Source organism: Chiloscyllium plagiosum, unplaced genomic scaffold (assembly GCF_037043375.1).
Source record: "Chiloscyllium plagiosum isolate Xiang-an unplaced genomic scaffold, Cpla_swu_hap1 HiC_scaffold_48, whole genome shotgun sequence".
Taxonomy (NCBI): domain Eukaryota; kingdom Metazoa; phylum Chordata; class Chondrichthyes; order Orectolobiformes; family Hemiscylliidae; genus Chiloscyllium; species Chiloscyllium plagiosum.
The window spans coordinates 732,716-759,866 of NW_028270186.1; the positions used below are offsets into that span (position 1 = coordinate 732,716).

Genomic DNA, 27,151 nt, shown 5'->3' on the forward strand with positions numbered 1-27,151 from the left:
CTGCCAATCTTTATATCATCTGCAAACCTACTGATCAGACCACCAATGCCCTCTTCCAGATCGTTTATGTATATCACAAACAACAGTGGCCCCAGCACTGATCCCTGTGGAAAATCACTGGTCACATGTGGGCGGCACGGTGGCATAGTGGTTAGCACTGCTGCCTCACAGTGCCAGAGACCCGGGTTCAATTCCCTCTTCAGGTGACTGACTGTGTGGAGTTTGCACGTTCTCCCCGTGTCTGCGTGGGTTTCCTCCGAGTGCTCCGGTTTCCTCCCACAGTTTAAAAGATGTGCAGATTCAGGTGAATTGGCCGTGCTAAATTGCCCATAGTGTTAGGTAAGGGGTAAATGTAGGGGTATGAGTGGGTTACGCTTCGGCGGGTCAGTGTGGACTTGTTGGCCCGAAGGGCCTGTTTCCACACTGTAATGTAATCTAATCTAAATCTCTCCATTTTGAGAAACTCCCTTTAACTGTTACTCTGTCTCCTGTTGCTCAACCAGTTCTTTATCCACCTAGCTAGAACACCCTGCACACCCATGTGACTTGACTTTCTCCATTAGTTTACCACGGGGAACTTTATCAAATGCCTTACTAAAGTCCACGTAATGACATCTCCAGCCCTTCCTTCATCTATCAAATTGGTCACTTCCTCAAAGAACTGGATTACGTTGTTAAGGCATGATCTCCCCCACACAAAACCATGATGCCTATCACTGATAAGCCCTTTCTCTTCCAAATATTAACAGATCCTATCCTGTACATTCTCCAGCAACTGTCCCACCACTGACGTCAGGCTCATGGTCTGTAGTTACCTGGAATATTTCTACTACCCTTCTTGTACAGGGGGACAACGTGAGCAACTCTCCACTCCTTTGGCACTTCACCTGTGTTTGAGGATGTTACAAAGATATCTTGTCAGGGCCCCAATATTTCCCCTCTTGCCTGCCTGAGCAACCTGGGATAGATCCCATCCAGTCCTGGGGATTGTACATGTCACTTCTATCCCAGATTCTGTGTGACCCCAGATCATGACTGATCCAGAGGCTGGATATTGATATCCCACTATAGTGGTGGACCATGTGAGTTCAGTTAGAAAACTCTGGGAAGAGGCTGGTTTTAAAGCAGTGGGTTTATTGAGCCCTTATTGAGCCCTTATCCTGTTTGTAACTCCAACCACACACCAGCAGTTTTAACCTGTCAGCTGCCTGTTGTCCAAGCGACTAAGAGCAGTGTTTAAGAAGGTTGAATGCCACCACTTTGCTGGGGCCATACAGAGGCTAAGAAATGCTGGCCTTGCTAGTGATGGCTAAACCTTGCTGTTGAAGTGCTCCCTGATGAAGGAGCAGAGCTCTGAAAGCTTGTACTTCAAAATAAACCAGCTAGACTATAATCTGGTTTTGTGTGATGTTTAACTAACTTTGTCTATATGCAAGACAGCAGGAATGGAGCAGTATTTGCCCTCTAGCCATGCTTCAAGCTTTGAATCTGAACTATAACTGGACTGCCTGAGGTCACAGCAAGTATGGCAGGATGGGATCCCCTTGAGATCAGTTGTGGTGGCTGCTGGCATTGGATTTACCTTGTCTACCTCACAGCAAACAAATAGAAAACTAATGTCTCCTATTTTTAATCCACAGATAGATGAAGAAAAGCGAAGAGAAGATGATAAAAGGAGGAAGGCGCTGGAACAGGAGGGCTTAGAAAAGGAAAGGACGGAGAGGGAACGCAGAGAGTCTGAGCTGAGGGAGCAACGCTTCAAGGAGAGGTCTAGTCAGATCGACCAACAAAAGTAAGTCATAGCACCTTGTCACCTTTGCTTCTTTGGATGGTAGCAACAGGGTCTGCTGTTTGATTTACAGCATTGGAATGTTATGGACCAGACCAGACTCCCTCAAAATATATTCAGAAGCCTGTCCAGACCTGAGTGTTTTCTTAATTTAAAGGCAAGTGTAAGGTGTTGCATTCAAATTGCAAACAAAACACTCTTTCAATTGAATTTCAGCAATTTCCAAAGATGCCAGTGGCACTCCTGGCCATTGTTAAATGCTGTGTGATTGCCACAAATATCTCCCCTTTCTTGCCAGACACAGGCAACTTAACTCTATCTTGTTACCAATTCCAAATGCTTTGCTTTGCTCACTTTCTATGAAACTCCCGAAGTGACTTGCACCCCCAGGAACTTGAAACAACTGAAAGAGTCATAATTACACAACACACACCCGATTTAAACAACCGAATGCAACTCCCGAAATAAAAAAAAACACCAACACTGGACACTCAGTCTTTTTGAGTCCAACAATCCTAAACCCCGATATGGAATTAGAGATTTTGATCCTGACAAGAGCCCCAATTTGCTACGGACCAGACTGAACCCCTTCAAAACATATTCAGAAGATAGTTTAGACCCCTTTTCTTACTTTAAAGGCAAGTGTAAGGTGTTGGGTACCCGATACAATTTGACCGGTCAAACTACCAATTTTGAAGCAAAACATTAGTTTCTTCAGATACTATTGTTAAGATACAACAAAAGAAAGAAGATATTGAAATATTGAAGTCTATTGGAAAATTTAACAGAATAATAATTTTACTATTAAACAGTAACTGTTCCAATGTAGTAACATCCCAGAAACACACCCTTGGCACGAGGCAAGTTCAGAAAATGATTTTGTCTCCTATGCAATTCAAGCAGCAATAGAAAAAACATGAAGAGAAAACTGGGTAGCAGAGAGATATGTACTACAGCTTTCACCCAGCTCCAACAACTAGCAACAAACTCTATTGAAAATTAAAATACTAAAAATCCTGCTTTTGTGGGAGCTTGCGCAACCCAGTTAGGTTACTTCTACACTTTTTTTTTCCTCACAAGCCTAGGGCATCTCAAACTGTTTACTCTCATGGCTTTGAGTAGACAGCCATGTACCTCTGCTGTAAACACTGTTTAAAAAGAACCAGGACAAAATAGACCTTAATAAAATATCATCAGGGAAATAGGAACTTCAGCCCAATAGCTGTGCACGCATGTGTCGTCTTCATGTGGTTTTACTTCATTCTTTCCATCCATATCCACAGAAATGCATGATGCAGAAACAGGCCATTTGGTCCAAATAGTCTCCTCTTCTCACCCTCCACTCTTGCATCTTTTCCCTTGTTAAATAAATTCCTCTTCAATGCTGTATACCTTGCTGCAAGCACTCGTTGTCTCACTAGTTTTATATCATCATAATCCTCATGATAAATAAGTTCTCCCTCATTTCCAGTTGAATTTGTTGCTGACTTCTTGCCGGTAATGACACCTAGCTTTGTCGTCTTCATGCAAATCTCTTCACACTCGGATGAGCTCCTGGTAATCGGGCTCTGTGTACTCCTGCATCATGCCAGCCTAGAGTGGCAGATTTTGCCAAAGTTGGCATTGATACGCATCACCTAGGAGTGGAAACACTGGGGCCATTTGTTACAACATGGCAGTGAACCCTTCTGCTAATTAAACCAAATACACAGAAAAGCTCACCTTGCCTTGTAATCTGTTAAAATATGAATGACCGAGAAATCCCAAATTTCACTATTAATTAAATAATATCAATTAATTCCTTAACTCCAAAAGTAAACATGCAACAACTATTCCCAATTCTAAGCCCCTCTTTCTTTTAAATGCTTGTTATCTGACTCCAACCCAACAACAATATGCTACTCCAATAAAAACTATATTAAAATTGCATCAACTTAATTTGAAAACCATACAGCAGCTGTCGTTGTCGGTGCCTGTCTTTCTGCTGGAGATCTTCCTTAGTTGTCGTGTTTCTTTTCACTAGTGAGATGTTTCTTATGAAAATGGTAGCTTTGATAGTGTTTTGCCGGCAGTTACTCTGGCAGTTGGTTTCTGTCTAACTTTCAAAATGCCTGATCCATCCGATTGTCTCAATGGTTTGAAGTTGGTAAAAACAATAAATTCAAACTCAATTGGGTTTTCTATCCTGGGGCATAATTTAAACTGGTTGAATTCAAATTGTTGTCAAAACAGCAAACGACTCAGGTATCTGTTTTACAGCCAAATGTTACATATTTTCCAGTCTGATCTGAGACTGCTTGGCTAGTTATATAACAGGTGCTTGTAAGGTCTCAGTGCAAAACAACATTCACTCTCAAAGATACAGTAACTTCATAACACTTTGCTAGAACAGTATCTTAGGAAGGATTAAACAAGGGAACAGCACTGAAACAACCCTTTGACCCACCAAGGCTGTGCTGACATACAATGTTTTCTTGAATTTAATAACATTTTGACTCCATGAAGTCCTTTTTCCTGTCTATTCTTGTATCTGTCAAGATGCATCTTAAGTGTTGCAAGGTTCAAAAGAAGTGGAAAAGGGAGTTCTGTGTAGACCAGACAGAGCCTCACCACTTGTTACACGTTGGAAGATCACAAGCCACGATGTGAAGGGTTACAGTAATCTCTGATAAGTATGGGTAGGGAGGTAGGAACAGACACAGAGCACAGTATAACACTTTACCAAAGCAGAATGTAAGAAATCATTACAATTACAAATCATACAATTACTTGATAAAGCTTTTCTGGAAGAATTGAAGGAGGGTAACAATTAGACATCATCAATTCCTCTTGAGTATCAAAATTCCCATTTTCAAGGTGTGAATCGCAGAAATTGTGCTCAATACAGTTTAAGGCGAGTCTTTATAAATGACACTGAGAAAGTCATTCTATTTCCAAATGGATGTCCAAGTCATCAATCTACTTGTAGAAAACATTTGTCCCTTTGTTCTCAAATTCACTTATTTTTTTCATCTCTGCAGGACATTCCAGAAGAAACAAGATTCACAGAGCAGAGAGTATGAGAAACAGCGCTGGGTGAGTATTACCATTCACTGATGAATATCTGTTCTGGAGAAAGTGAGGACTTCAGATGCTGAAGATCAGAGTTGAAGAGTGTGGAGCTGGAAAATCCCAGCCGGTCAGGCAGCTTTCAAGGTGCAGGAAAATTGAAACTTATAGAGCATAAGCACTTCATCAGGAATGAGCTCATTCCTGATGAACAGCTTATGCTGGAAACGTCAATTCTGCTGCACCTCAGATGTTACCCAACTGGCTGTGCTTTTCCAGCTCCACAATTTTCGAATCTGCTCGAGTGTAAATATAAAATGACATTGGGCGTTGACTGTCTGTCTGAGGTTTTAATGTGTAACTCTCTGTTAGAAATGTATATATTTTTAATGGCATATTGATAAATATATGGCAGGTTTTGCATCCAACCTTTTTGTTATTCATCCAGTATGTCTTGTACCCACAAAGCAGAATAAATCCAGTACAGTCAATTAGTATCCACAAGGGGGAGCGGGGGGGCTATACTGGTTGGCGTCATAATGCACACAGAGGAAGGTGGTTATGGTTGTTGAAGGTCAATCATTTCCACTCCAGGGCATTTCTGTCGGAGTCCCTCAGGTCAGTGGCCTCTGACCAACCATCTTCATTGTTCAAAGTTTGTGCGAAGATTTGTAGCTCGGGTGCTCGTTGTTGTGGTTCTGTTCGCCGAGCTGGAAGTTTTTGTTGCAAACGTTTCGTCCCCTGGCTCGGCGACATCATCAGTGCTTAGGAGCCTCCTGCAAAGCACATCTTTGATGTTTCCTCCGGTGTTTATAGTGGTCTGTCCCTGCCGCTTCCGGTTGTCAGTTTCAGCTGTACGCTGTAGTGGTTGGTATATTGGGTCCAGGTCGATGTGTTTGTTGATGGAGTTTGTGGCTGAATGCCATGCCTCTAGGAATTCCCTGGCTGTTCTCTGTCTGGCTTTCCCTATGATAGTAGTGTTGTCCCAGTCGAATTCATGTTGCTTGTTGTCTGCGTGTGTGGCTACTAAGGATAGCTGGTCGTGTCGTTTCGTGGCCAGTTGATGTTCATGTATGCGGATTGTTAGCTGTCTTCCTGTTTGTCCTATATAGTGTTTTGTGCAGTCCTTGCATGGTATTTTGTACATTAGTTTTGCTCATGTTGGGTATCGGGTCCTTCGTTCTGGTGAGTTGTTGTCTGAGCGTGGCTGTTGGTTTGTGTGCCGTTATGAGTCCTCGGGGTTGCAGTAGTCTGGCTGTCAGTTCTGAGATGCTCCTGATGTATGGTAGTGTGGCTAGTCCTTTTGGTTGTGGTATATCCTCGTTCCGTGGTCTTTCTCTTGGGCATCTGTTGATGAAGTTGCACGGGTATCCGTTTTTAGCGAATACCTTGTATAGGTGTTCCTCTTCTTCTTTTTGCAGTTCTGGTGTACTGCAGTGTGTTGTGGCCCTTTTGAATAGTGTCCTGATGCAGCTTCGTTTGTGTCTGTTGGGGTGGTTACTTTCATAGTTTAGGACTTGGTCTGTGTGTGTGGCTTTCCTGTATACCCTTGTAGTGAATTCTCCGTTCGGTGTTCTCTGTACCATCACGTCTAGGAATGGGAGTTGGCTATCCTTTTCTTCTTCTCGTGAATCACCGAGAGCCTCACAACACACTTCACATTCAACAACCAGATATACGAACAAATCAACGGAACACCCATGGGATCACCAATCTCGGGACTCATAGCAGAGGCAGTTATGCAAAGATTAGAACAAACAGTCCTACCACAAATTCAACCCAAACTCTGGGTCAGATATGTCGATGACACGTTTGTAATCATTAAAAACACGGAAATAGAAAAAACACACCCGATCATGAATGCCACACTCTCAGGAATCCGATTCACGAGAGAAGAAGAAAAGGATAGCCAACTCTCATTCCCGGCAGACAACAAGCAACATGAATTCGACTGGGATAACACTACTATCATAGGGAAAGCCAGACAGAGAACAGCCAGGGAATTCCTAGAGGCATGGCATTCAGCCACAGACTCCATCAACAAACACATCGACCTGGACCCAATATACCAACTACTACAGCGTACAGCTGAAACTGACAACCAGAAGCGGCAGGGACAGACCACTATAAACACCGGAGGAAACATCAAAGAAGCGCTTCGCAGGAGGCTCCCAAGCACTGGTGATGTCGCCTAGCCAGGGGACGAAACGTTTGCAACAAAAACTTCCAGCTTGGCGAACAGAACCACAACATCTTCATTGTTGCCCTGCCTTCCATCAGAAGTTGGAATGTTTGTCGATGATTGCTTGATGTTCAGCAACGTTTATGACTGCTCAGATACTGAAGCAGTCCAAGTCAAAATGCAGCAAGACCTAGATGAGACCTGGTTTTAGATTGACAAGTAGCAAGTGACGTTCATGTCTCACGAACCAAGCAATGACCACCTTCAGTAAGAGATAAACCAATTAGCATCTCTTGACAAACATTACTGACCATGAATTCTTCCTCCACCCACCATCCTGGAGCTCATAACTGACTAGAAACTGAACTGGATTATCCAGAGGGGAGGTGATGGCCTCATTGTATTTTTGCTGGACTGTTAGTCCAGAGACCCAGGTCATGTTCTGGGAACCCAGATTTGAATCCCAACACGACAGTTGGTGGAATTTGAATTCAACGTAAATCTGAAATTAAGAACCTTATGATAAATATGAACCCATTGTCAATTGTCAGAGAAAGCTATCTGGTTCATCATTCCCTTTAGGGAAGAAAACTGCCAGCCTTAACTTGTCCGGCCAACGCTTGACTCCAGATCAGCAGCAATGTGGTTGACTCTAAACTGCCTTCTGGGTGAAAAAAGGATAGGCAATAAATGCTGGCTGAGTGACCCTCTCATCCCATGAATGAATTAAAAAAAAAACTATATATATATATATCACTCTCTCTCTCACTCACACACACACACACACACACACACACACACACACACACACACATCCATACTGGCTAAAAGAGCAGGTCAGAGAGGAGGAATTTTACAGTAAGTATCTCACCACCTGAATGCCATCTACAAGGCAAATGTCGAGAGTGTGATGGAATACTTCCCATTTCCTTGAATGAGTGCAGGCTTCAGCAGCCCTAAAGACACTTAACACCATTCAGAACAAAGAACCGACTTGGCACCACATTCGCCAGCTTAAACATTTATTCCCCCTTCCACAGGTGCACACGACAACAGCTATCTACAAGATGCCCTGCAGCAACTCATCAAGCCTTCTCTGATGAGTACTGAGAAGGGCAAGGGCAACAGATAGGCAGAGGCCTACAGCTTCCTCTTGTAACCCCACATCATCTTGACTTCTTGCTGTTCCTTCCACTGTCATTGGATCCAATCCTGGACCTCCCTCCCTGATAACACTGAGGTGTACCTACATCACATTGACTGCAACAGTTCATGAAGGTGGCTCGCCGCACCTGCTTCTCAGGGCATTTGGGAACAGGCAACAGATACTGCTACAGCCAGTGATGCCCACATCCTGTGAAAGAATGCCTTGTAAAAAACACGTAGGGCAGGTGAAACTGGGGTTAGATAGATAGCAGCTGAAAATGTGTTGCTGGAAAAGTGCAGCAGGTCAGGCAGCATCCAAGGAACAGGAGAATCGACGTTTCGGGCGTAAGCCCTTCTTCAGGAATGAGGAAAGTGTGTACAGCAGGCTAAGATAAAAGGTAGGGAGGAGGGACTTGGGGGAGGGGCTTTGGAAATGTGATAGGTGGAGGGAGGTCAAGGTGAGGGTGATAGGCCGGAGTGGGGTGGGGGCGGAGAGGTTAGGAAGGTGGTGCTGAGTTCGAGGGATTTGACTGAGACAAGATGAGGGGAGGGGAAATGAGGAAACTGGAGAAATCTGAGTTCATCCCTTGTGGTTGGAGGGTTCCCAGGCAGAAGATGAGGCGCTCTTCCTCCAACCGTCGTGTTGCCATGGTCTGGCGATGGAGGAGTAGCTCCCACAGCTACCTAGACTGCACCTCCTCCCACCCTGCCCCCTGTAAAAACGCCATCCCATATTCCCAATTCCTTTGTCTCCGCCGCATCTGCTCCCAGGAGGACAAGTTCCAAAACCGAACAACCCAGATGGCCTCCTTCTTCAAGGACCGCAATTTCCTGCCAGACGTAGTCGACGATGCCCTCCACCGCATCTCTTCCACTTCCCGCTCCTCTGCCCTTGAGCCCCGCCCCTCCAACCGTCACCAGGGCAGAACCCCACTGGTCGTCACCTACCACCCCACCAACCTCTATGTACAACGTATCATCCGCCATCATTTCCGCCACCTCCAAACGGACCCCACCACCAATGATATATTTCCCTCCCCTCCCCTATCAGCGTTCCGAAAAGACCACTTCCTCCGTGACTCCCTCGTCAGGTCCACACCCCCCACCAACCCAACCTCCACTCCCGGCACCTACCCCTGCAACCGCAAGAAATGCAAAACTTGCGCCCACACCTCCCCCCTTGCTTCCCTCCAAGGCCCCAAGGGACACTTCCATATCCACCACAAATTCACCTGCACCTCCACACACATCATCTATTGCATCCGCTGCACCCAATGTGGCCTCCTCTATATTGGGGAGTCAGGCCGCCTACTTGCGGAACGTTTCAGAGAACACCTTTGGGACACCCGGACCGACCAACCCAACCACCCCGTAGCCCAACACTTTAACTCCCCCTCCCACTCCACCAAGGATATGCAGGTCCTTGGACTCCTCCATCGCCAGACCATGGCAACACGACAGTTGGAGGAAGAGCGCCTCATCTTCTGCCTGGGAACGGTCCAACCACAAGGGATGAACTCAGATTTCTCCAGTTTCCTCATTTCCCCTTCCCCCACCTTGTCTCAGTCAAATCCCTCGAACTCAGCACCGCCTTCATAACCTGCAATCATCTTCCTGACCTCTCTGCCCCCACCCCACTCCGGCCTATCACCCTCACCTTGACCTCCCTCCACCTATCGCTTTCCAAAGCCCCTCCCCCAAGTCCCTCCTCCCTACCTTTTATCTTAGCCTGCTGTACACACTTTCCTCATTCCTGAAGAAGGGCTTATGCCCGAAACGTCAATTCTCCTGTTCCTTTGATGCTGCCTGACCTGCTGCGCGTTTCCAGCAACACATTTTCAGCTCTGGTCTCCAGCATCTGCAGCCCTCACTTTCTCCTTGTTAGATAGATAGCATAAAACTCCCCTAACACTGTCACCATTCAACTCTCTTGAAGTCTTAACTCAGTGACAACTCTGGAATAGGGAAGACTTATTGTACAAACTCTCCAAATCTTGTTGACATTGTAGCTCGTTAACTCCATTCGCTGTTCCCTGATCTTCCTGGGCTTTTCTGAACTTGATGCGAGAAGTTTCTCTGGCTTTATGCTAAGTCTCTGGCTCACAGTGTCACCTCTAATAGCATCTTTGTGTTTTTACAGAAAGAGCAAGAGCAGGAATACCAGGCAGAGATGCGCAAAGGCTTTAAGAGAAGTCAGTCCATCGAGAAGGCGACGGTATGCGGACTTTGTTTGCTGCGCTATCCTGTTGCTGCACCATCTCTGGAAGTCTGGTTCTGTTGCTCCCCTCATGTGAGAAAGAGGCTTGGAGTGTTCAGGAAGAAGCTCAGAGTGGAGCCCTCGAGGACACAACGATGCTGTTGGGGAGATTTGAGATTGGCCATCATCAGCCACAACTGATCAGGCATGGTCTGAGGCAGTACTTCGCCATTTTACAGGTGTTAAAAATGCCAGCTCTCCCTCCAAAAAAACCAGTTAGGCTAAGGGGCGGTTGATTAAAAATTTCTGAATGGATCAGTAAGGGCATGAAGTCAATTCGTGACCTTGAAGGGCAGTTACTGCTGTAAATTGAGCAAATGTAGCAATCAGTCTATATGCAGCAAGCTCCCACGCGTGGCAACAATGATAAATTGGCCACTTAATGTGTGATGGATGCCAATGGCTGAGGCAAAATATATGTAAGGAAGTTCCACCGAACCTTTTCTTCCCACATGAGATGGAAGATTACGTGCCTGTCTGCTCCAAATCACAGTGCAGCACCTGCACAGTATGCCCCGGCAGTTAGGGGTTCAAGTACTTGGGACTTGAACCATCAGTCTCCTCCATGGGCCATGCATGGTTTGTAGAAATATATAATGGCAAGTTACAGCTGGCACCCAAGTGATACCAGAAATAAGTGGTGCCAAATTGTTTTCCTTTTTGGTGATCAGGAGTATGGCAGGGCACAGTTGTGGATAGGGGAACTGGTTTACATTGAATGCTGTGGCCTGAAGCAGACGATGGATGTTGCTGTTTCTCGAGCTTCCCTTTCAGACCTAGGGCTCTCAGTTTCCACCACTTGTAACTGATCTCGTTGCAGGAGGCTGCATCCATTATTTCCCAGAGACCGGTGAATCCGAAGGAACTGTTCAAGGAACGCGAACGTGGTATGGCAGGAGATTCCTCTTCCCTTAGTGGAAGTGCGCAGCCAGGTAACACAGAAGTGTGGTCTTCTGTTAATGTTCCAAACACCCAGTCCACAGACCAAATTGTCTCGCTGATCTTCAGTCATACTATTTTTTTTGTCTCAGTTAAAGCTGGTTTCTCTCAACAGCTTGAGTATGCAGCGAGTGAGCCTCTTTCTAATCATTTATTACCAGGTTGCACTGTGTGAGCTGCACTTTTCTGCTTGGTCAGTCTGATAGCCAGAAAGACTTGCTGATTCCTCTCACAATCCCGGCTTAACAGAGGTGTTTTCTTTTGAGGGAAAGAAGCATGCACACAGACACAAATCAGCTGGACATGTTTAGTTAACCAGCAGCTTGTCTTGTTCTGTTTCATGATTTTATTGCATGGTGGCTGGATTGCTCAACTAGAATATGATGTGTTGTAATGTGGATGGTGTTGTGGAAGTGTCCCAGAATGGTGAAGATGTTGCAGGTGCAGGAATGCCTATTTATTTATAACCGCACCGACTCAGCGTTACAACACCTTTCCTTCCAAAGCTCATGGTTCAGAAACCATTTCACCTTTCTCAATAGACAGGTTCTCCAAATGAATGATGACCAGTATTTGAATTCATTTCTCACAGGTCGAAGTGAGGTGCAATCCACTCCTGTGTTAAACACATTTCAGGAGAATTTCACGTCCACCTCTTTCCGCAACTACCTGTGTACTCCAGTTATTGATCTCCTTATCTGTGCAAACATTTTTCATCTATCTAATTCAAACTTATGAATTCGAGTTTTTTAACATCTCAAGTTAAATCTGCCAGTGTATAAACAGCTCCTAGCCAGCTCTGTACAGTTGTCTCTGAGGGACGAGTCAGTCTGATTACAATCTTATCGTGATATAAAAATTCAGATACGGAGGGGGACAAATTGCAAACTGATCTGCAGAAAAAACACATACTGAATTCTTGGTATATGTACTGTGAGCAGTGGCTGTTTGGAGGAATGCTTTTTGTTGCAGTATATAATTTTATTTTTCGCACATCCGCATCACAACAGAATATTAACCTCATGTTTGTAAAAGAATTGAGGCTGTTATCAACAGAGCTGTTGCTCGCTTGTTCCTGGCTCCTGCTGTCACCACATTTGCTGCGCTGTTATCCTTGTGCACTCTGCTTTTGTTAGAGCTTGAGTTGGGAAGGGTAGGACGGAGACTGTACTCAGTCCTTTAACGTTGTAAATCCAAGATGTTGTTCCTTGCCATTGGCTTTGAAGGTTGAGGGTAACTGGTGCCTGGACGCATAACCCCCAAGTCTCTCACCACCCCAATTTGGAAATGTATCAAATATGTTGTTAGTCAGAATTCTGAAACTTCCAAAAAAACATCTCTGTGGGATTTCCTTTCACATAGTAACTGCAGTGGTCGAAGGAAACCAATCACTACTGTTTTCTAAAGGAGTGGTACTAAATGCCAGCTTTGATAAATCATTAAAATAAGATTAAAAATAAAGTTAATTCCAGTATGTGCAGCAACTCAGAATCATATTCCACTACTTTCTCCACATTCTTATTTCCAGCATTGAAGACCATACTTGGAAGTGCATTTACAAAGCAGCAATCGTATGATTTGTGTTGCTCGCATTTAATGTCTTTGAATCTGTTGCTGTGTTGCTTTTAACAGTGTTCTGATGACAGTGCTGCTTACTGTTTATTCTGTTTCCTGCTTGCATTTTGCTTCTTCCTGCCAGGGAAGCTCAGGAGCCCCTTCCTGCAGTCCCAGATCAGCCAGCCAGAGTCCCCACCCTCACCGGTCCATTCAGCAGCCCAGTCAGCACCCCAAGGTTGGCACTTCCACTTTTAGGTTTGTATGTGGTTGTTGAAACCAGCTCAAGCTCACAGAAAGGGCTGACTGACAAACAGAGTGTAGTCTGTCAAATTAATTTTGTAAACATACACTCAGCTGCATTTGTCAGCTTGCAAGTACACATTACGCTATCAGTGGTGGACAACTATCAGCTGTAGCCATGTGAATTGAATAGCACAAAAGTGTTTTACTGGTCATGCTTGAAGCTCCGAGTGATATCAGTCAGCCCTTGAGCTGGAGTGCAAACTGCAAATCAAGGTCATTATTGATAGATACATAAATTACAGGACAGACATTTGGTCCAGCTGCTGTCTGAAGGTATTCATGCTCAGCACCATCCCTAACCTACCTGAATTCATCTAACTGTAACACCAAATCTCACTTGGGCTGCTCTAACGTGCCCACAAATCTGTGTGTTTGCTTCAATTCGTCCATGCAGTACCAAGTTTGAAATTATCATCACTTTGAAGACAATTCCCCAGAAATTTACCCATGTTTTGGACTTGGCAGCGAGAACTTTTCTTTTCCTGTCAACCCTTTTCCGAATATAACCTCTATCAGGGCATGGCCACTCCTCTTGTTCTCTGATAAGAGCCCTCCCCTCCCATTGATACTTTACTGCTTTAGCTTCAGTTCTGGTATCATCCCTGTGAAACAACTGTGTCTTTTCTTGGGTTCCTCTATATCCCTTACATGCATTCCAAAACTGTTCATAATCTTCCAAATGTCATCAAACCAGGGTCAATGCAGTTTTACACAGCGTTGAGTTCTCATGAGCACAATTGACACAAAGGTTAGACTTAAGTCTTGTCTGTGGATACAGTTGTAATCCAGACAACTGATGGTTGGAATTGCATAACTACCACATCAAGCTTTCCTGAAAATTACCTGATTTGCAGTTTTGCATTTGTACAGAGCTTTGTTGTAGTAGTCTGAGAATTCTGTTTGCTAACTTGCCCCTTTTCGTTCCACTCCCCTTACCTGGTTTCTCCCCTGTTGATAAATGATATTTAAGCATAACAGCATATTGCAGTTTAATCAGCACATTGTTGACGGAGTTTCATTGCTTGATGGCCTGTTGAGAAACTGAAATGTTCATGTGATCCTCACCAGGCACTCAAAATGCTCCAGAAGCCCATCCAATGGAAGAAGAGCCTCAAACAGAGTGGAATGGTACGTCAGCAATTGAGTTAGGTTCCCTGTGTACCTGTTAGTGATATTCCGTGTATGTTTACTGGGGATTTGAACAAGTTGATGAGAAGCATTACCATTTGGTTTTAGCCCATTGATGTCCCTCGGTTGAGATGCTAAACATAAAAACTAGTAACAAAAGTAGGCCACGATGCCTTTTGAGCCTCCTCAGTCATGAGGTAGCTTTCCCAAAGAGAGTTAAGGAAAACGCAAAGAGATTAAGGGCAAGAGAGTAATTAGGGAGAGAATAGGGCCCCTTACAGATCAAAGACGAAAAGTGTGGTGCTGGAAAAGCACAGCAGGTCAGGCAGCATCCAAGGAGCAGGAGAGTCGATGTTTCAGGCATAAGCCCTTCGTCATTTCTGATGTGCTCTTCCAGTGCCACCACTTTCGACTCTGACTCTCAAGCATTTGCAGTTCTCACTTTCTCCCCTTAAAGGTCAGCATGGCTGTCTACGTATGGAACGACAGGAGTTGGGTGAGATGGTCAACTAATATTTTGCATCAGTGTTTACTGTGGAGGAGGATTTGGGAACTTGAAATAAAAATTGAAATCTTAAAGAGAATTCATGTTGCAGAAGTACCGTGCTGGAAGTCTTAAAACGCATAAAGGTAGATCAGTCTCGCAGGACCTGTTCAGGTATATCCCAGAGTTTTATGGGAAGCAAGAGAAGAGATTGCTTGGTCCCTTTCTGATATTTTTGTATCATCAACGGTCACAAGTGAGTTGCTGGAAGATTGGAGGTTGGCTATTTGGGTGCCATCATTTAAGAGAAGCTGAGAGGAAAAAAACCAGAGAACTACAGACTGGTGAGCTTTACCATCAGTGATGGCTAAGTTGTTGGAGGAGAGTCAGAGGGACAGGATTTACGTAAATTTGAAAGCCAAGGACTGACTATGGATAGTCAGCATGGTTTTGTGCGTGAGAAATCGGTTTTTGAAGAGGTGACAAGGAACTTTGTTGAAGTAAGAAGAGTAGACGTTGTCTCTATGCAAAGTGTGCAGTAAAGAATTCGACAAGCTTCCGCTTGGTTAGTGAAGTTAGATCACATGGGATCCATAGTGAGATGGCAATGGGCCGATGAGTGGCAGATAGAGTTTAATTTAGATAAATGCAAGGTGTTGCATCTTGCTACGGCAAATTCGGGAAGGACATCTACCCGTAATGGTAAGGCCTTGAGTATTGGCGAGCTAAGAGACTGACACAGTGCACGAGCATAGTTCCTTGAAAATGGAGTTGAAGATGTATAGGGTGATGAAGAATACATTGGCATGTTAGTGTTAATTGGTCAATGCATTGAGTATAGGAGTTGGGCTGTCATGTTGCAGCTGTACAGGACATTGGTGAAGCCACTTTTGGTATATTCCAAAGAATTCTGGTTGCCCTTTATAGGAAGGATCCTTGTAAACCTTTTCTACATCACAGGGTGTAGAAAAGGTTTACAAGGATGTTGCAGGGATTAATACGGTGAGGCTGAACAGGCTTTTTATCCATGGAGCATCAGAGGCTGAGGGCTGACCTTATGGAGATGTATAAACTCATGAGGACATGGATCAGGTGAGTAGCCAAGGTCGTCTTCCTAGGTTGGGGGAGTTCAAAACTAGAGGACATAGGTTTAAGGTGGGAGGAGAAAGATATAAAAGGGGCCTGAGGGATAACTTTTACACACCGTAGGTGATGTGTATCTGGAATGAGCTACCAGAGGTGGTGGTGAAGTGGTTACAGTTACAACACTGGATGGGTTTATGAAATAGGATACGTTTAGAGGGATAAGGGCCAAATGCTGGCAAATGTAACTAGATCCAGTTGGGAACAAAGGTCAGTGAGGATGAGTTGGACCAAGTTGAGTGGATTCTTGAGAAGCGGTTGGCATTATGCTCAGTGGTAGAGATATTGGTAGGTGGAAAGATTGGTGTCCAGTGATGCAGAAGCTGAGCACTGAGAGTCTAATTCATCTGATGTCCCTAGACTATACTGATTCTGAGAGGTTTCTGCCATGTCTTAACACCCTGTCCGTGATAGGATTTGGTTCTTAGCTTGAAACCTTGCAATGTGAACAGCTTATTCCACTGCCTTCAGACCTGTCACGGAACGGAAAAGGTAGGACAAAGTACATGCAAGCAAACTGAAGGATCTGTATCGTGACATGAGGGGTGTATCTGTATGTTTCGAGGTGAGCCTGGAGGTAAGGTTAGGGGTCAGAGAGCATCGGAGCTATGGGTGGCATTGGGAGCCGGAGGGTAAGAGGGGGATAAGAGCCGTGGTATGGAAGGGATGAGAGCCAGGGGATAAATAGATGCGTCTCTGTTTTAAATGTTGCAGCATTTCTTTGACTGGTCCTCTCTCTAATGGCCATTTGTTTTGGTTTTTGCTTCCATACAGATGAGAAGGTTGACAGTAAAGAAGGTTATAGCTGGCAGTTCCACCATTCTGAAACTTTAGAGCAGGACGATACATACGAGGATCCGGATGCATGTGTGCAACAACAAGACAGCTCCAAGCTTGTTGATGCAGTAAGTGCTTTCCAAAATTGTCCTCTTTATCTCTCCCTAGCCCCAAAAACCCTTTTTTTTTCCTGTTTGAATCATAATCCCTACATAGTTTAACAGGGCCTGGATACCGTGCTCCTTTCTGTAATCTCCGCCAGGAAGTGGTGCCAGTGAGGATCTAAAATTTGAATTTAGGCTATTGTCAGAAGCAACAAGTATCTGTAGATTTTTAATTAACCACAAACTGGCTTTTCAATTTAAAATAACAACAAAATGGCTGCAAGTAATGATTTGACTATGTGAACTTGAACTGATGCTTTGCTAAGTTGGTTGTGTTTAGAGATAAGAGAGAACAATGGATTTTCCATAATATGAATCGTAAGACAGTGATTTGGTATTAGAACTATCCTTGAACTGCTAGCATGAGGTGGTGATCTACATAAATTAAGAACCCTTTCCCAGGGAATATCATTGGATTAGCTTGCTGTCAATCATGTCACCATATTACAGTTGATTGGACTTTTCTTATAATTTAGGCTACTACCTTTTAAGAAAAACATATAAATAATGTGTAATTTTCAAATGTAGTTGTGCCATTTCTCCACGGAACACAGAAGCTTTTAACCTCTGTGTTGCTGGACAAATCTACGCCAGGCTGCCTTAATTTGTTAAACTGGTAACCTTGCTTTAAACAGACCGTATGCGTAGTGATTCTTTTGACCGATCTCGAACCAAGAGGCCCTGCAAGGGGGTCTAGATCTTCACTAGAAACCCTCCACATCTGATGTGTCTCTGTCATGATTCTTTATTTTCCATGCAATATATTTTTGGGAACTGGAACATGTGGAGTTCAATGGAAATGTTGCCTCGTTTGCACTCATTCCTCAAAACCTTTCCCAAGTAACAATGGGGGAGGCTGTTCAATAGATCTCTCCTGGCGTGACTGCTCTGGTTTGCAGGGCTTTGAGTGCAGAGTAGTCCTGGGGTGCTTCAAATGGCTTTAGATATTTGTCTTGGTGAGAGATAGCTGTCTTAAGAATCTGACTGCATGTTGAAACATGTCATAAAACCAGCTGCTGTTAATCCCGTCTCCTAACTTGAGGCTTATGAAGAGATGGGCGTTGGAGAGAGAAGAAGTTGGTTTCCATTGGGTGGTCAGAGCAGCCATTACCACAACAAGTTCAATTTGGGCCCCATAATTTTAGCCAGTGAAGAGGCTATGGAGCAGATCAACTGCAAGGGTACCAGAGATGGGGGACACTGAGTCTAGTTGTAGAGATGTACAGCATGGAAAAGACCCATTGGTCAAAATTGTCCATGCTGACCAGATATCCCAACCCAATCTAGTCCCACCTGTCAGCACTCGGTCCGTATTCCTCCAAACCTTTCCTATTCATATACACATCCAGATGCCTTTGAATGTTGTAATTGTACCAGCCTCCTCCATTTCCACTGGCAGCCCATTCCATACACGTACCACTCTCTGCGTGAAAAAGTTGCCCCTGAGGTCTCTCTCATATCTTTGCCCTCTCACTCTAAACCTATGCCCTCTCGTTCTGGATTCCCCCACCTCAGGGAAAGACCTTGTCTATTTATCCTATCCATGTCCCTCATGATTTTGTAAACCTCTATAAGGTCACCCCTCAGCCTCCAATGCTCCAGGGAAAACAGCCCCAGCCTGTTCAGCCTCTCCCTACAGCTCAAATCCTCCAACCCTGGCAACATCCTTGGAAATCTTTTCTGAACCCTTTCACGTTTCACAACAGCCTTCCGATAGGAAGGAGACCAGAAATGAGAGAGGGAGAAACTGAGATTGTTTTTAAAACAGGAAATGGACAGACAAACAAAGTGGTCAGAGTGAAGGGGCTTGAGAGATAGGCATAAACAATCTCCAGAGCCATGAGTTGGGAAGTTGAGGTTAGAGATTTAAAATATGTGGCACAGAACTAGAAAGGAGGTTTGAATTTGCCTGCTTAACAAGTTAGGATTTGGAGTGTACGTCATTGGAGTTATGGAAGCAGATTCAAGAATAACTTTGAAAAGACTTTAAGAGAACAAGTTGTGTGCATTATTTGTCTTTTGCATTCATTTTCTAGTCTCTCTGTCTTTGTTTCAGGATGCGGGAGGTCAGGTGGCTGCCGAAGATAACAATTCATGCCAACCTGTGGCAGAAACTCAATATCAAGGACTGTGTGCCCGGGCTCTCTATGATTACCAGGCCGGTAGGTACTTTTATAAATAAAAACAACTGTGTGCGTTGGAAATCAAAAACAAAAACAAAGTAATGGAGAATCTAATACTGTGTATTTTGGTTGCAATAGGTATATATAACAGCATTACACCAACAAGAGTCATGTAGTTCACCAAGACATTCATCAACCAACTTAAAATTACGTTAACGTTTGGTCCCTTATTGTTTCAGTTAAGTCAGAATTTTTAAGGTTCACCTCATGTTCATGAGAGGAGAATTTGTGCTCTGTTTGGGTTACAATGAGATCCAGTTCAGGCAAAAGGTCTTGCATCCCAAGAAGCATGATCCTGATAGTGGATCAATCTATTTTTCAAATGATGGGAAGGCCTGCGAAAGCTGTATTAATTTTTTTATTCATTCGTGGGATATGGGTGGTGCTGGTTAGACCAAAGTTTATTACCCATCACTATTTACTTTTCAGAAGATGGTGGAACTGTTGTGGGCTGTGTGGCACTTGGAAGGGAATTCCAGGATTTTAATCCAATGACACAGAATGGTTATATTTCTAAGTCAGAATGGTCAGTGGTACGTGGTGACATTTCCATGGATCTGCTGCCCTTGTCCTTCTATACGGAGGTGGTTGTGGGTTTGGAAGATAGTATCTAAGGAGCTTAGGTGAATTTGAGCAATGCATCTCGTAGACTACACGCTTGCTTGTTGTAGGGTGTTTCCAGTTGTGTGAGACTAATTCAGCCATAAATGGTCACACTAAACTCACTCACATACTGTCACATACTACCTTTATGAACCATGCTCCAGGATAATAAATAATGCAATTGACACAACTTTCAGATTTGACCATGAGAGTATGTTAGTACATACAGTGAATCCCAATATGACGCAACAGATAATTGCCAAGCAGTTGCATAGTCGCAGTTATACAGTATGGAAGCAGATCCATCAGTCCAACATGTCCATGCTGACTAGATTCTGAAACTGATGTAGTCCCATTTGCCAGCACTTGGCCCATATCCCTCGCAACCCTTCCTATTTATGTACCCATCCAGATTCCTTTTAAATGTTGTAATCATTCACACCTCTTCTGGCAGCCCGTTCCATAGAATCCCTACAGTATGGAAGCAGGCCATTCAGCTCATCGAGTCCTCACTGACCCTCTGAAGATTATCTCGCATAGACCCAACCCCCTTCCCTTATCACTGTGAGTTCCTTATGGCTAATCCCACAATCCGAAAATGTGCATGCCAGGTGGTAGAAACTGGAGCACAAGAGGAATCCTGTTCAGAAAAGGGGAGAATATGACAACTCCGCAGAGTCACCCGAGGCTGGAATTGAACTCCGGTCCCTGGCTATGTGAGGCAGCAGTGTGAACTGCTGAGACACTATACCGGTCCATACACTTGGTACTTTGTGCATGAAAAGGTTGCCCCTCAGGTCACTTTTAAATCTTTACCCTCTCTCACTTTACACCTCGGCCTTCTAATTTTGGACTCCTCTACTCTGGGAGAAAAAGACTTTGTCTGTTTATCCTAACCATGCCCCTCATGATTTTATAACCTCTATAAGGTCAGCCACCGACACTCCAGGGGAAAGAAACCCCCAACCTATCCAGCCTCTCCCTAACAACCCTCCAGTGCTGACATCATCCCTGTAAATCTTTCCTGAACCCTTTCAAGCTTAACCGGAATGAAATGCAGTGTTCCCCACCATTAATTGTACAAGTCCTGCCCTGGTTTGCCGATGCAGCACCTTGCATTTTACTAAATTAAACTCCATCTGTTGACTGAAAGCCTTGTTTGAGTGCATATTACTTTCCGCCCCTGTCTAGTTGGTATTAGAGTCATAGAGATGTACAGCATGAGACAGACCCTTTGGTCCAACTCGTCCATGCTGACCAGATATCCCAACCCAATCTAGTTCCACCTGCAGCACCCAGCCTGTATCCCTCTAAACCCTTCCTCTTCATAAACCAATCCAAATGCCTTTTAAATGTTGTCATTGTACCAGCCTCCACCACATCCTCTGGCAGTCCATTCCACGCATGCACCACCCTCTGTGTAAAAAAAGATGCCCCTTAGGGCTCTTTCCCCTCTCACCCTAAACCTATGCCCTCTAGTTCTGGACTCCTCCTCTTCCCCCCCCCCCCAGGGAAAAGACCGTGTTTATTTATCCTGTCCATGCCCCTCATGATTTTATAAACATGTATTAGGTCACCCCTCAGCTTCCGACGATGCAGGGAAAACAGCTTCTCCCATGGGCAGCACGGTGGCACGGTGGTTAGCACTGCTGCCTCACAGCGCCAGAGACCCGGGTTCATTTCCCGCCTCAGGCGACTGACTGTGTGGAGTTTGCACGTTCTCCCCGTGTCTGCGTGGGTTTCCTCCGGGTGCTCCGGTTTCCTCCCACAGTCCAAAGATGTGCAGGTCAGGTGAATTGGCCATGCTAAATTGCCCGTAGTGTTAGGTAAGGGGTAAATGTAGGGGTATGGGTGGGTTGCGCTTCGGCGGGGCGGTGTGGACTTGTTGGGCTGAAGGGCCTGTTTCCACACTGTAAGTAATCTAATCTAATCTAATCTATAGCTCAAACCCTCCAAACCAGGCAACATCCTTGGAAATCTTTTGTGATCCCTTTCAAGTATCGCAACATCCTTCCGATAGGAAGGAGACCAGAAGTGCACGCAATATTCCAACAGTGGCCTAACCAATGTCCTGTCCAGCTGCAACATGACCTCCCAACTCCTGTACTCAGTACACTGATCAATAAAGAAAAGCATACCAAACGCCACCTTCACTATCCTATGTACCTGTGACTCCACTTTCAAGGAGCTATGAACTGTATTGTAGAACAATGGAACTCCTGACCTTGAGTATTATAAGATATGGAACTGCATTCCAGTGGACTCTTATCTCCTTGGTTTTATAAACCAGTGAATGTTATTGCTTGCCTTGTCGATTTGGAAGCAGTGATGAGGTGGTGACTGTCACTGTTGGGTGGGATTGATTTTAGTTTAGAATTTGAAAAGCTTTGTACTTTATAGTCTTGGGGGCAAACAGGTTGTTTTTTAAGTAGGGTCACTTTTCCCAAACCTGGGATATTCCTTGGTGAAAAACTTTAGGTTTAAATTAATATGCTTTAGACTGAAAGTGGGTGGTGGAGGGAGTGCAAGTTATGAATGAGGCCATTTAAGGGGGATGCTTTGTCCAGGATGGTGTCGAGCTGCTTGAATGTTGTTGGGGATCCACTGCTTGTAGCGGCAGTATTTATATGGACTGCTCCAAATCACTTTCTGGTCATTGCAAATCCCCAGGATGTTGATGGGGAGGATTCAGTGACGGCAATGCCTTTGAATGTCAAGTGGTGGTGGTGGTGGTGGTGGTAAGATTTTCTTCTGTTGGAAATGGTCACAACTTGGCATTTGTGTGGTATGCATGTTACCTGTCAGCCCGGGGGCGGGGCGTGTTGTCAACCCAATTAATAGGGGAAATTGGATACCAGTAAAGTTTGTAAATAAGACCATATGCAATAGGACCAGGAATAAGCTGTTCACCCCCTCAAGCCTGCTCAGCCATTCACTAGAATCATGGCTGATCAGGCATGCTCACATTCACTTTCCTGTCCTTCCCCTGACCTTGGATTCCCTGACTGATCAAGAATCAGGAACTTGTCTGCTAATTTGTTTTCTCTCTGCCCCCTCTGCTTCTCATCACCTCATTTCCCCTCCCTCCTGCCTTTCTCTTTCCTCATTCCATCCCACCCCCTTCCTGTTGGACACTTGCAGCTGATGAAACAGAGATTTCGTTTGATCCAGATGACATCCTGACCAGCATCGAGCAGATTGATGAGGGCTGGTGGCGGGGTTATGCAGTGGATGGCAGTTTCGGTATGTTTCCAGCGAACTATGTGGAGCTCCTGACTGGTTAGTCAGCGCACAGAGCGTTGACCTTGCTGATGGTGCCCAAACCACTATCTTATCAGCATCAACAAGATCTTTTCAATCGCCAATTGCAAGCCAAATCTACTGAGTGCCTCAAGCTTTCCTTTCTCATTTTAACAGGGAAGGGCTGTGGGTGGGAATTTGATCACGGGATTCAAGTTTTCAGTCTTATTGTTTGAAAGTACTGGCTTAGTAACCACTAGAGGGCTGTATTCTCCCTTGTACCCATGCCCTCACTCCCCTCTTTGTTATCCTGACCCATGCACTGCTTTGTCCAACCCTTACTTGGCCCCCAAAGTTATTCAGCGGATGTAACTGGCCAGGGCCCAGTTGGGTGGTGCGGTATCGGGGGTCTGTCAGTGTGCTGAAGGCCATGGAACAGGGAAGGACTGGAGTGGGGGCTTAACCAGTGACTCTCAAAACTCGTCCGGACCAAGAAAAGACAACTTAATGGATAGTGGGAAAACTTGCACATTCCTGTACGTGTGTCTAATCAGGTTTTCTTTGTGCTAATTAAGAGGGCTGCAAACTTATCATTTTCCTCTACTGCTGGGCTAATGGCTTTGTCTGAATGGTGACACAAAACTGAAGTACTGTAGATGGGAATATGAAATAGAGTGGCAAATGCAGGATCAGACAGTGTATCAGCGGAGAGATTGAATAAATACTTCTGTTTAATGGCCTTTCACTGGAATTGGAAGCTGCTTGGTCGGGCAGTGGAGGAGAAGCAGATTTGAGACGCATTCAGAATCAGAGTTGAACAGCAAGGTCAATAATCTGTTATTCCTCCAGCAGAAGTACAACAATGGGAGTACAATAACACCCAATTGTGTGTTCATCTTCTCCATGTGTCCATGTCCATACCTTAACAGTTCCTCTCCTCAGTATTAGTTGAGCCACAACTACTTGCTTGCAGGAGGAAATGAAAGTTTTCCAGACATTGGCACTGTTCCTTCAGTTCAATGCTGGGGCTAGGGGGGATTTAAGAGAATCCTGGGGTGGAATCAACTGCAGCAAGCTCTCTCCCATTTCATCCCTGTTTGGGTGTTGAGACTTGCCCTGCTCAGCCTTCACTGACCGCAGTGTTTGTGAGTTATGTGTTAGATTAGTGAGATTGTGCTGACTGAAAAATGTGGCCTTTATCTGGGTTTTAACTAAGGCTGTCTAAAATGTTAACAATTGTGAATCTGAGTGTTTTGAAATGATTTTTTAAAAACGTGAATCATGCCAATGCAAAATATGAATTGTTTCCGGAGTATCTCGCAGGCGTGTGACTGGCAGTATTCCTTGCATACCCCACGGTATTTGGATCTGGTATACGGTATCTGGAGTGAACCATGATGAGTTTGTGACAAACTAGGAATATTTACCAACTCAATCTCTTCACTTCTCTGCTTTCCTGAAAGTGTCACTTGTTGCATTGTCATTAATAAAGGTGTTTTTCTTGGGGATCCTGGTCTTCCTGTTTGTATTTGTATGTAGGAATAAAAAGCAATGAGGTGAAAATTCTGTGCTCTGCTCCTCTCATGAGTAGATATTCCCAAAGTTAATCTGTGTCCTGTATGTTCTTCAAGGAGTTTGAATATTATAAAATCTATTGCACTGTGATATTGCAGGCCAACGTGTCATTCATTGTCTGAACATTTACTACACTGCTTTTAGAAGTTTCTTTGTATCTGAAGACTGGGCTGTCACTTTTCTGACATTGCTGATAGTTCTGTCAGTATTTCCTAGCAGCAAAGCACTCTGGGGCGACTCTGTTGTGATTGAGGAATACATACATCAGAAAATGTCTGCTCATATACAAAATGATGTCAAGGGGGACAACTGCCAGAGTGCAGGTGGTTTGAGAGACACTGCTGCAAGTGCAGCATTCCACTAGTATGGCACAGTGTGTAAAGACGGAATGTGAATGCAATCTCCTGAAGTTAGTGTATGTCCCTTCTTTCCCCCCCCCCCCCCTCCCCGGCTCGCCCTCAAACTGAATCATGATCAGTTGTGATATCATGTGGGTAATTATGACAATATCATTGATTTGCAGAACTCCAGCCACGATCGTGCTTCAATGCTGTAAAAGCCCTAACCACTTGGTCAGTTACACTGTTTGTTTGTCACTGCTTCCATATTGGAAAGAGACTGGCTGATGGGCCTACCTAGTGATGGCCTGAAATGCTACAGCAAAGGAAGTTGTACTGGTTGCAGCTCTTCAGCACACCACCTCCCCATTAAATTAAACAAGGTGCCCTTTTGTCTTATGGCAGGCAGTGTCCAATGGAAAGCCTGACTTTTGGAAGCAGAAACTCTGAGGTCTTGTTTACTGAGGCTTCTGCCAAACTGATTTTGTTTTTATTATTATTCATTCAGAAGATTTGGGCATTGCTGGCTGGGCCAGCATTTACTGCCCATCCCCAATTGCTGAGAGGGCAGTTAAGGATCAACCACATTGCAGTGGGTTTGGAATCTCACAAAGACCGGATCAGTTAATGGTGGCAGATTTCCTTCCCGAAAGGACTGATCTTTCCAACAATTGGCTGTGGTTTCATGGTTATCATTAGACTCTTCCATTTTTAAAATTTCCACTGTCTGCCATGATTGGATTTGAACACGAGCCCCCAGAACTTTAGCTGGCTTCCCTCTTGATAGAGTTATAGAGTCCTACAGCACCGAAACAAGCCCTTTGTCCAAACTGGTCCATGCTGATCAAAATATCCATCCACATGAAGCCCGTTTCCCTGTACTTAGCCCATGTCCTTCTAAATTGTTCCTATCTATGTACTTGTCCAAATGCCTTTTAATGTTAATGTAACTGGCAGTTCATTGTGTACCACCCTCTGTTGAAAAAAGAAGCCCCTCAGGTTCCCATTTACTTTTCCACCTTTCAGCTTAAAGTGATGCCCTCGATTCCCCAACCCTGGGAACAAGACAGAGTGCATTCACCTCCTCCATGACTCTGGTGATCTTAGACACTTCTATAAGATCCCTTCTCAGTCACCGACACTCTGAAGAAAAAGGTCCAAGCTTGTCCAACCTCTCTGGCAACATCCTTGTAAATTTCTATTGCACTCTTTCCAGTTTAATAACATCCTTCCTACGGCAAGGTGACCAAAACTGAACACAATACTCTAAGTATGGCCTTACCAACATCCAGTATAACTGCAACATAACTTCCCAACTTATTTACTGCATGCCCTGACTGATGATGTTCAGTGTGCCAAAAACCTCCTTCACTGCCCTGTCTACCTATAAATCCACTTCAGTGAACCTGAACTTCAAGGTCCCTCTGTTCCACTACACTCCTTAAGGCCCTACCATTCACCATGAAACTCTGACCTTAATTTGACTTGCCAAAATGCAATACCTCACACATTAAACTCCATTTACAATTTCTCGGCCCACTTCCCCAGCTGAACAAGGTCCTGCTGCAAATTCTGATAACCTTCCTCACTGTTGACGATTCTGCCTATTTTAGTATCTGCTGCAAACTTAGTAATCATGCCTTGTACACTCTCATCCAAACCATTGATAAAGATAACAAACTGCAATGGGCCCAGCACCAACCCCTGATGCATTCCACTACTGACAGGCCTCCAGTTTGACAACCATCCTTCCACTATTATCCTCTACTTCTTACCCTCAAGCCAGTAGTGTATCCAATTTGCCAGCTCTCCCTGGATTCCATGCAATGTAACCTTCCTGAACAGCCTACCAGCTGGAACCTTATCAAAAGTCTTAGTGAAATCTGTCTACCAACCTGTTCTTATCACTTCATCCTGATCACTTCATCAAAGAACTCTTAATTAATTTGTGAGGCATGATCTCCCACTCACAAAGCCATGCTGACTACTAATCAAACCCCATCTTTCCAAATGCATGTATACCATATCTCCGAATCTTCTCAAGTAACTGACCTATCCCAGATTGGTCTATTGTTCCCAGGCTTTTCTTTGTAGCCTTTCTTGAATAAGGGCATAATGTTTGCTACCCTCCAGTCTTTTGGGACCTCACCCATGGCGAATGATGATGGAAAAATATCAGCCAGGGTGCCTATAATTTCTTCTCTAGCTTCTTGCAGTGTTCTTGGATATATTTGGTCAGGGCCAGGAGATTCATCCACCCTCATGCTTTCTAATCCTTCCAACATCACCTCTAAT

At 44.5% G+C, this 27,151-nt stretch overlaps 1 protein-coding gene across 2 annotated transcripts in view; it reads left to right on the plus strand.

The window, feature by feature from the left end:
• Positions 1-24,449, plus strand: part of dbnlb (drebrin-like b) — a 40,051-nt gene extending 15,602 nt beyond the window's left edge. Inside the window, exons 7-15 of one of the 2 annotated variants that reach the window (XM_043681173.2) lie at positions 1,641-1,792; positions 4,810-4,864; positions 10,306-10,380; positions 11,243-11,354; positions 13,061-13,153; positions 14,290-14,349; positions 16,751-16,881; positions 18,974-19,079; positions 22,845-24,449. In XM_043681173.2, the coding sequence (XP_043537108.1) occupies positions 1,641-1,792; positions 4,810-4,864; positions 10,306-10,380; positions 11,243-11,354; positions 13,061-13,153; positions 14,290-14,349; positions 16,751-16,881; positions 18,974-19,079; positions 22,845-22,987 (927 nt within the window). In that variant the 3' untranslated portion in view covers positions 22,988-24,449. The remainder of the gene's footprint in view (positions 1-1,640; positions 1,793-4,809; positions 4,865-10,305; positions 10,381-11,242; positions 11,355-13,060; positions 13,154-14,289; positions 14,350-16,750; positions 16,882-18,973; positions 19,080-22,844) is intronic. The other variant, XM_043681174.2, reaches the window with a different exon arrangement.
• Positions 24,450-27,151: the final 2,702 nt, after the last annotated feature.